Here is a 10,344-nt window from a genome sequence, read left to right on the forward strand (position 1 = left end):
CCTGTAGTACTACATGCTCCTATAGACACAGGTCTGTGTTGTACCTGTAGTACTACATGCTCCTATAGACACAGGTGTGTGTTGTACCTGTAGTACTACATGCTCCTATAGACACAGGTCTGTGTTGTACCTGTAGTACTACATGCTCCTATAGACTCAGGTCTGTGTTGTACCTGTAGTACCTATATGCACCTAAAGACAAATTGCAATCAACAAATTGCCTCTCTCCCCCTCTACCCTATCAATAATATATGTGGGAAGGCTCGTGTGTGGAGATCCCTCCCAGGGGACGAGGCAAAGTCCCTCTAAATGTTCAAATTATCGGTTGCTAAAGTAGATTGTCTTAACTTCAAGTGTAAATACAAGCAAGAAAGTATGTTTCAATTCCCAAGACTGCATTTTTAGTTACATATAATGAATTTAACTATCGACAAAATTATCTTAATGAAGAACTCTTAATTTTTCATAAGAAAACAATTTGGTCTTGTGTCTGTGTGTTTGCTATGACTGTGACTGAATAGTCGACAAAGGAGCACTGACTCGGGATTGATTCCGTCACGTGACGCTAAATGAATGCTTTATTGCTCACAGTGTTTTTTTGTAATAAAACAAAATACCAAATAGCAACAATATTTTAAGTGAGTAATTAAGGTATTTCTTCAAGTATTGTGTATCCGTGAAGAGCGACGTTGGGTAATGGGTGTATCTTCTCACTAATGTATTTCAACTACAGGCTGTTCACTTCATTTGTCCCATTGGATTTAGTTCACATGATGCCGACTCCACTGCACGGTTAAGTAATAGAAATGGTTTATAGCAAGAATGAGTTGCGCTTTTACCAAGTTGGTTCTTGAAAAGAGAGAAGTTTTGCATACACATGGGACGTCGTGTATTGTTTGTTTATGTCGTCTGCTCATTAGTTCTTTAAAAATATTTTCTTGACAAAAAAAACATGGAAAGAAAAACAATCACGTACATATACAAGCATCGCCAGATTACGGTGACATATGTGAAACGGCCTCGAAACACGTGACTAAACCAACCAACTCCCTTAATACTAGCTTTAAACAGGGATAATCTACAACATAGATTTATAGACGTTATATAGTCTCCCTGCTTTAAACAACCGCACCTTGCCAGTCGTTTTGTACATCAGACCCCCGGGGCCTGGACTCCATGTTTCTCGAAGCTCCTGACGATGCGAGAGCTATTTATCATACGTTTTGGGTTGCACATTACACAAACAATATGCACGTCGCTGTGTCTTTCATGACAGCAGATCTGATCTCTCATCCTAAAGTACGTGGCTGTCCTACTGCGGTACACTACCGGGTACCCACCAACGTAACACTGGGGAACACTACCGGGAACCCACCAGTAAACATAAACACGACTGTACACTACCGGGTACCCACCAACGTAACACTGGGGGGGAACCCACCAGTAAACATAAACACGACTGTACACTACCGGGTACCCACCAACGTAACACTGGGGAACACTACCGGGAACCCACCAGTAAACATAAACACGACTGTACACTACCGGGTACCCACCAACGTAACACTGGGGTACACTACCGGGAACCCACCAGTAAACATAAACACGAGTGTACACTACCGGGTACCCATCCCATTACTTGTGGTACATTGCCCGGGATCAACATGGTTAATATTGGGGTACACTGCGGGGTGCAAGTACGGTGCTAAATACAGGCTTCTGAGTCAGTATATACCCCTTATATAGAGATCCAAGCGGGGTACGTTATACAGGTGAGAAACATACGCGTACGAGGGGTACATTATGCAGTGAGAAACATACGCGTACGAGGGGTACATTATACAGGTGAGAAACATACGCGTACGAGGCGTACATTATACAGGTGAGAAACATACGCGTAAGCGGGGTACGTTATACAGGTGAGAAACATACGCGTACGAGGGGTACATTATACAGGTGAGAAACATACGCGGAGATTATTTACGTGCACAGCACACAGGGTGTTGTGTCACAGATCACATGTACAATTACAGGTGAACTGGAAATATAGATGAAAATTATACTAGGTCAAAAGGTGCACCTAGACTTCAAACCCCCTCTCGCCGATTACCCAAAAGCAATAGAGAGAATTTCATTCCCTGCCTTTCCTTTAATGTGAAACACAATTACTATTCGCATCTGTTTCAGTGTTTCCGATGCCCAATCTCGCCGGCAATGTATCAATAATTCATTGACATTTGATTAGAACATAATTCAAGAAAACAATTACCGAGCGACGTCGTGTAAACATTGTCGTTATTAATCATTACGACATTACGACATCGCATCGGCGATCATCATTAAATTGACAAAGCCTTTACCTGTGATACCATATGCCAGAAAACGGTCTCTCCTGACGGAAACGTGTCCCATTGTGGAAGTGTCGCGCCCCGCCGTCAGTCTCCGGTCTCTTACACCCGGGCGTCGTCTATACACCCACCCATCAAGGGAAATATTCCTTAATCAATCCCCGCCCTTGTGAGTGCGTTAGTGTACAAAGTATTCTTCTACTTCGGCCATTGTGTTGCACGGCGCAGAGTCTAGTTCTATCTCACCTGATTCTAAACAAGCGATAAAATTTGTAATCAAATATGCACATTATTAATGCCATCCCAACGAGCTGTATTTAGAAGGAAATATCATTAACAGTGAAACATGTCTAAGGATATTAGGGCTGCTTTGTTCCGTTTTCGCCAAAAAAGGCGGAATAGGACAATCTGCGGCAATGGCGTCACATATAGATCTATCTGCGAAAATAAACTTCAGAAAAATAAATGCCTCACTTTTAATATGGCCTGATTCTTCACGCGAAAACAATAATTCTACACTGTATCAAGCCGCACCATGAACCCTACCCCAACCTTGCTTTTGGACGCAAACTTAAAAAATTGCTAATAATTAAAAACTGGTCATAAATGTATGTTGTGATTCCCCGGGAGGGCAAGGTCGTAGTAGAGCGACTGCTATTGTTTGGGAGGGGATACATCTGGTAACGAGGCTGTAAAGGCCTGGAAGGAGATTGGTATTGGTGGACAATGAGCGGGACCATATGCTCCACACAGCGGGGCCATGCGAGGAGCTTTCATGTACCAAACATTACAGCTTAACTCATCGGGGTGTCGGGAAACCCGAGATGTCTCTCGAATTAAACATTTTTATAGACCTTAAACATTTCCCTTAAGATCACATCGACAGTTTCAAAATTGGTGACTTTTTACTGTAGCGGTTATAAATGGGTTATATTTTTCCGCTCTGAGTGGCTCGGCGGTTAATGGCCCGTGTGTTTTGTGTTTGGAGTCATTACTGTCATGACTGCTAGCTCAGTACAATTAATCATTATCACGAGAAACCAATCAAATGTTGGATACATTCGCCTATGGTGAGATTGAGCTATGGCCTGCATTCAGCAATATAACAGATATACTACGAATATCTGTATTCCATGGTGTAACATATATTACACAATGATTTGAACTCATATGAACTTTCTGGAGAGTGTCAATAAAAGTGGAGATCTGAATGTAAATGAATTCTAAACGGAAATGTATTTCAGATTCAACTTTATCACAGAAGCAAATAACCTACAATCTAAAGGGTGGGGTATGTTGTGTCGGCCAATCTCTATGCGTAGGGGGTTCTTTTGTTCTTTAACAAAATCTTCTGGAAATAAGGTGCAGGACCAAGATATTTCTTGGAGAGACGATATGTCCGGATCTTGTTGCCATTTGGGTTACATTTGTCATCCCAAGTTCGGTGAACCAGAAGAAATCGTCTAGTTTTTAAACTTTGCTTTGATGTGCGACATCACGCATTTGGTTGAACCAGCTAAAAACAATAAGTGCTCAATAATAATATGTTTGCATATCATAATTACAAATTATAATTGTTTCTCCTGTTTTCGTCGATATTGTTGATTTTGATAAAACTCTCTAAGCTTCCAGTCTCTGCTTGGTTAGGCATAAGGACCAACCCCAGCGCGTAGAACGCCGATTATCTTCTACGATAGATTGCAAAGGTTTTATATTTAGATAGTATTGAGGGCTTGTCCAACTTTCATATGATCTTTAGCAAAAATCATGTGTAAGCCCTGGCTTTTTCTTATAATGGTAGTTACGCCCCTGCAACCAATCTCATCTCGAACGGCTCAGTTAGAAATGTCTACACGCTCGATATTGTACGTTGTCACGACGTTTAGTTAACATTGTAACAGATATATCATGACTAACAGTAAAACATTATCACATATATCTGGCGACGGCCTACAGACAATATTGTACCAGATATATCTTGACTAACTGTAGAACATTATAACATATATGTGGCGACGGCCTACAGACAATATTGTACCAGATATATCATGACTAACTGTAGAACATTATAACATATATGTGGCGACGGCCTACAGACAATATTGTACCAGTTATATCATTACTAAGTGTAGAAACATATAACATATTTGTGGCGACGGCCTACAGACAATATTGTACCAGATATATCATCACTAACTGGAGAACATTATAACATATATGTGGCGACGGCCTACAGAACAATATTGTACCAGATATATCATCACTAACTGGAGAACATTATAACATATATGTGGCGACGGCCTACAGACAATATTGTAACAGATATATCATGACTAACTGTAGAACATTATAACATATATGTGGCGACGGCCTACAGACAATATTGTACCAGATATATCATGACTAAATGTAGAACATTATAACATATATGTGGCGACGGCCTACAGACAATATTGTACCAGATATATCATGACTAACTGTAGAACATTATAACATATATGTGGCGACGGCCTACAGACAATATTGTACCAGATATATCATGACTAACTGTAGAACATTATAACATATATGTGGCGACGGCCTACAGACAATATTGACGGCCTACAGACAATATTGTAACAGATATATCATCACTAACTGTAGAACATTATAACATATATGTGGCGACGGCCTACAGACAATATTGTACCAGATATATCATGACTAAATGTAGAACATTATAACATATATGTGGCGACGGCCTACAGACAATATTGTACCAGATATATCATGACTAAATGTAGAACATTATAACATATATGTGGCGACGGCCTACAGACAATATTGTACCAGATATATCATGACTAACTGTAGAACATTATAACATATATGTGGCGACGGGCTACAGACAATATTGTACCAGATATATCATGACTAACTGTAGAACATTATAACATATATGTGGCGACGGGCTACAGACAATATTGTACCAGATATATATGACTAACTGGAGAACATTATAACATATATGTGGCGACGGGCTACAGACAATATTGTAACAGATATATCATGACTAACTGTAGAACATTATAACATATATGTGGCGACGGCCTACAGACAATATTGTAACAGCTATATCATGACTAACTCTAGAACATTATAACATATATGTGGCGACGGCCTACAGACAATATTGTATCAGATATATCGTGACAAATTGGAGAACAATTTAACATTTATGTGGCGACGGCCTACAGACAATATTGTACCAGATATATCATGACTAAATGTAGAACATTATAACATATATGTGGCGACGGCCTACAGACAATATTGTACCAGATATATCATGACAAAACATGTAAGAACATTATAACATTTATATATATGTGGCGACGGCCTACAGACAATATTGTACCAGATATATCATGACTAACTGACTAACTGAGAACATTTCAACATATATATGTGGCGACGGCCTACAGACAATATTGTACCAGATATATCATGACTAACTGTAGAACATTATAACATATATGTGGCGACGGCCTACAGATAATATTGTACCAGATATATCATGACTAGAACATTTGTAGAACATTATAACATATATTATACAGACAATATTATACCAGATATATCATGACTAACTGGAGAACATTATAACATACATGTGGCGACGGGCTACAGACAATATTGTACCAGATATATCATGACTAACTGTAGAACATTATAACATATATGTGGCGACGGCCACAGACAATATACCAGACATATCATGACTACTGTAGAAGATATAACATACATGTGGCGACGGGCTAACTACCAGACATTATAACATAGAACATGTGGCGACGGGCCTACAGACAATATACCAGATATATCACAAAACGTGTTGACAGATATAACCGGTATAACGGTATAAAATATATGACTCGGTAGGTATTTCTACTACTTTGATCTCTACCAGTTATAAAGTCAAGTTCTACCAGTTATATTTTCTAACATAGGGAAATGGGTCGTAAAGCCATTTCTGGTGTCCCCAGCCGTGATATTGCTGGAATATTGCTAAAAGCGACGTAAAACTAAACTCAGTCAGTCAGTCAGTTTATTTTCAAATGGGGAAAAGATCATTAGTTTCAAAGGTTTCACTTTGGTTAAATGTTCATTAGTCAGTTGCAGTTTGACAAGGCTTTCTGTACTCGCCAGGAAAACGCCAGGACACTTGAAATGTCTAAACGTATTTGTATTTTATATAAAACAACCTAATGGTAATATGTGAGCCACATTCGAAACAGACTACAGTGACATTCGATATTCTCCTGAATGTTTTATTTCCCTTCATTGAACCACGTATGTCCGCCGTCACTTCCAGTCCAATCGTTTGCGGCCTGGTCACTTTTAGAGGAGGGGCAAGATAAGTAATTAACTTGGAACTATCCCTCTATTCATGACAGCCACATTTCTAACGGTATTGAGAACCAAAGCACTCACAAAACACTTGAAGGCTTTATCCTATGCCATATTTCTTCATACGTGTGAAATTTAGTCTCTCCCTAGTCTAATGACGTCACATAAGTAGATGTGACTGACGGTGCATATTGTTCGTGACGTCGCACCTGCTTTTGCGTCAATACAGTTTCTCTGTCAGTTTACTGATTCCGTTCTTGAGACGTTTTGATGCCGCCTATCCTGACTGCATCGTATTTGATAAAATGCGTATTCAACAGTCATGTGTCTCCTGATGCCATAAAATAAACCCCCTTGTGCTCTTGTTCTGCAAATAGAGACATAGGGAAATAGAGAGATACGAATATACGACGGTACGAAGATACGGAGATACGAAGATACGGAGATACAGAAATACAGCAACACGGAGATACGGAAATACAGAAATACAGTTATACGGAGATACGTAGATACAGAAATGTATACATTAATACACAGATACGGAGATACGGAGATACAGAGATACAGAAATACAGCAATATAGTGATACGGAGATACAGAGATACGGAGATACAGAAATACAGCAATATATCGATACGGAGATACAGAGATACGGAGATACAGAGATACGGAGATACAGAAATACAGCAATATAGTGATACGGAGATACAGAGATACGGAGATACAAAAATACAGTAATACAAGATGCGGATATACAGAAATACAGAAATGCAGAAATGCAGAAACACAGAAATGCAGAAATACAGAGATACAGAGATACAGAAATGCAGAAATACAGAGATCTATACGGAAATACAGAGACACAGAAATCCAGAAGTTCAGAGCTACGGAGAAAAAGACATGCAGTAGTACAGACATGGAGACACACAGACACTAGAACCAGAAGCACACCAACACAAGTACACATAACAACCCACTCAGCATGGGGTCAGGGGGCATGAGGATGGCGGCTCAGGGTTATCACCATTTAGGGACCTTCCATTTCATGTTTATGAGGGGACAGGAACTTCTTTAAACAATAGTCAAGCCCCTGTTTTGTTGAAACAAAGTACCCATTTCTTGCAAATGAGGCGCTGCAATGGATAATCTGGAAGGCAGTTGTTTCATTAAGAACCCTGATAGTAGAGCCTCATAACAGAATATGATGATCTTAAACTCACATTTCCCCACCCTCCCCAAGAATCCAAGAGTATCCATACATTATGTCTGCTCATGAGTTATTTCCTAATTATGCTGATTGTTCCTCTTGTTTCTTAATCAGCAATTTAGACTGGTTGGCATTTGGAAAAGAGGTGTTACTAATATCTCAATGATCAAATTAATGTGTTCGATTTCTCCATATTCGAAAACAATTCGTTAGAACTCGTGCTGGACACCCACTAACATACAAGCATATTGCTCATCAGGATTACTTCCCTTGATCTCGGGGCCATGAGGTCATCTCGGCGAGAACTGGCCATAATGCGAGATTAGTTATCGTTGATGGGCAATCTTGTGTTTAATGCTTAGTTTATCACATGACAATAATTCTATTGAGTTGCTCATGTCCCCTGTGTGGTGTGGGTAGCGAGGCGGGGGACAGGCACGTACTCCGCGGAAACCCTACGCGCGGAATAAACACGAGCATTTGACACATTATTTGGAAATCTTAAACACCCAAAGACATGATTTACGTTAATCTTATTTTTTGTTAAGTGAAAAGCAAAGGTTACGCACAATGAATTAGATATGAAGTTTGGTCGGCCTAGTCGCAACCTTATGATAACAACAGCCGCGGCTCTGTAACAATACTTCCCCCCTCGGCCGATGACTGAGCACGGCTCGCCGTTACCCACACTGACGCCCATTTAATTATTATTTCAAATTAAATAACATGATACCCATAAGTGAAACGCAAAACGCCACCTTAAGGTACGGACAAACACTATAATCGTATCTAAGGGCACGCTATACCGGCGCTTCAAGAAATGCTTCCTTTGAAAAATATTTGTACATTTTTTCCGGCGAAGATGACAAAAGGCTGTTCAGTTCGTAGGCAAACCCGAGATTATCCGAATGACTATCAGCTGACAAACGGTCAACAAAGGCTACAACCTACCTCACAGGGAGATACACACAAGCTACAACCAACCTCACAGGGAGATACACACAACCTACAACCTACCTCACAGGGAGATACACACAAGCTACAACCTACCTCACAGGGAGATACACACAAGCTACAACCTACCTCACAGGGAGATACACACAAGCTACAACCTACCTCACAGGGAGATACACACAAGCTACAACCTACCTCACAGGGAGATACACACAAGCTACAACCAACCTCACAGGGAGATACAAACAAGCTACAACCAACCCCAGGGAGATACACAGGTAGATACACACAAGCTACAACCTACAACCTACCTCACAGGGAGATATACATGCAACTACATCCCACACAGGAGATACACATAAACTACAACCCTACACTCACAGGGAGAGCTACAAGCCACCTCACAGGGAGATACACACAAGCTACAACCTACCTCACAGGGAGATACACACAAGCTACAACCTACCTCACAGGGAGATACACACAAGCTACAAACCTACCTCACAGGGAGATACACACCAGCTACAACCTACCTCACAGGGAGATACACACCAATAATAACCCACCTCACACGGAGATACACACCGGCTACAACCCATCTCACAGGGGAGATCTACATGGAGATACACACCGGCTACAACTGGCTACCCATCTCACAGGGAGATACACACCGGCTACAACCTACCTCACAGGGAGATACACACAAGCTACAACTACAACCTCTACCTCACAGGGAGATACACACCGGCTACAATCTACCTCACATGGAGATACACACCGGCTACAACCCAACCTACCTCACAGGAGGAGATACACACCGGCTACAACCTACATCTCACAGGGAGATACACACCGGCTACAACCTACCTCACATGGAGATACACACCGGCTACAACCTACCTCACAGGGAGATACACACCGGCTACAACCTACCTCACACGGAGATACACACCGGCTACAACCCACCTCACAGGGAGATACACACCGGCTACAACCTACCTCACACATGGAGATATACACACATGGAGATACACACCGGCTACAACCCACCTCACACGGAGATACACACCGGCTACAACCTACCTCACACGGAGATATACACCAATAATAACCCACCTCACACGGAGATACACACCGGCTACAACCCACCTCACACGGAGATACACACCGGCTACAACCTACCTCACAGGGAGATACACACCGGCTACAACCTACCTCACACGGAGATATACACCTAATACAACCTACCTCACACGGAGATACACTCACACGGAGATACAACAAGCTACAACCTCACACGGAGATATACACCGGCTACAACCTACCTCACACGGAGATACACCAATACAACCCACCTCACACGGATACAACCAACCACCTCACACGGAGATACACACCGGCTACAACCTACCTCACACGGAGATACACACCGGCTACAACCTACCT

General features: G+C 41.4%; 1 protein-coding gene across 1 annotated transcript; it reads left to right on the forward strand.

The window, feature by feature from the left end:
• The first annotated feature begins 9,515 nt into the window (after nt 1-9,515).
• Nucleotides 9,516-10,136, forward strand: LOC124261898 (early nodulin-75-like). The gene has a single exon (XM_046696262.1). It carries the CDS (start codon nt 9,516-9,518, stop codon nt 10,134-10,136), a length of 621 nt encoding a protein of 206 aa, XP_046552218.1.
• The last annotated feature ends 208 nt before the right edge of the window (nt 10,137-10,344 follow it).

This window comes from Haliotis rubra, unplaced genomic scaffold (genome assembly GCF_003918875.1).
Source record: "Haliotis rubra isolate DU_JTF1 unplaced genomic scaffold, ASM391887v1 Scf814, whole genome shotgun sequence".
Lineage (NCBI taxonomy): Eukaryota > Metazoa > Mollusca > Gastropoda > Lepetellida > Haliotidae > Haliotis > Haliotis rubra.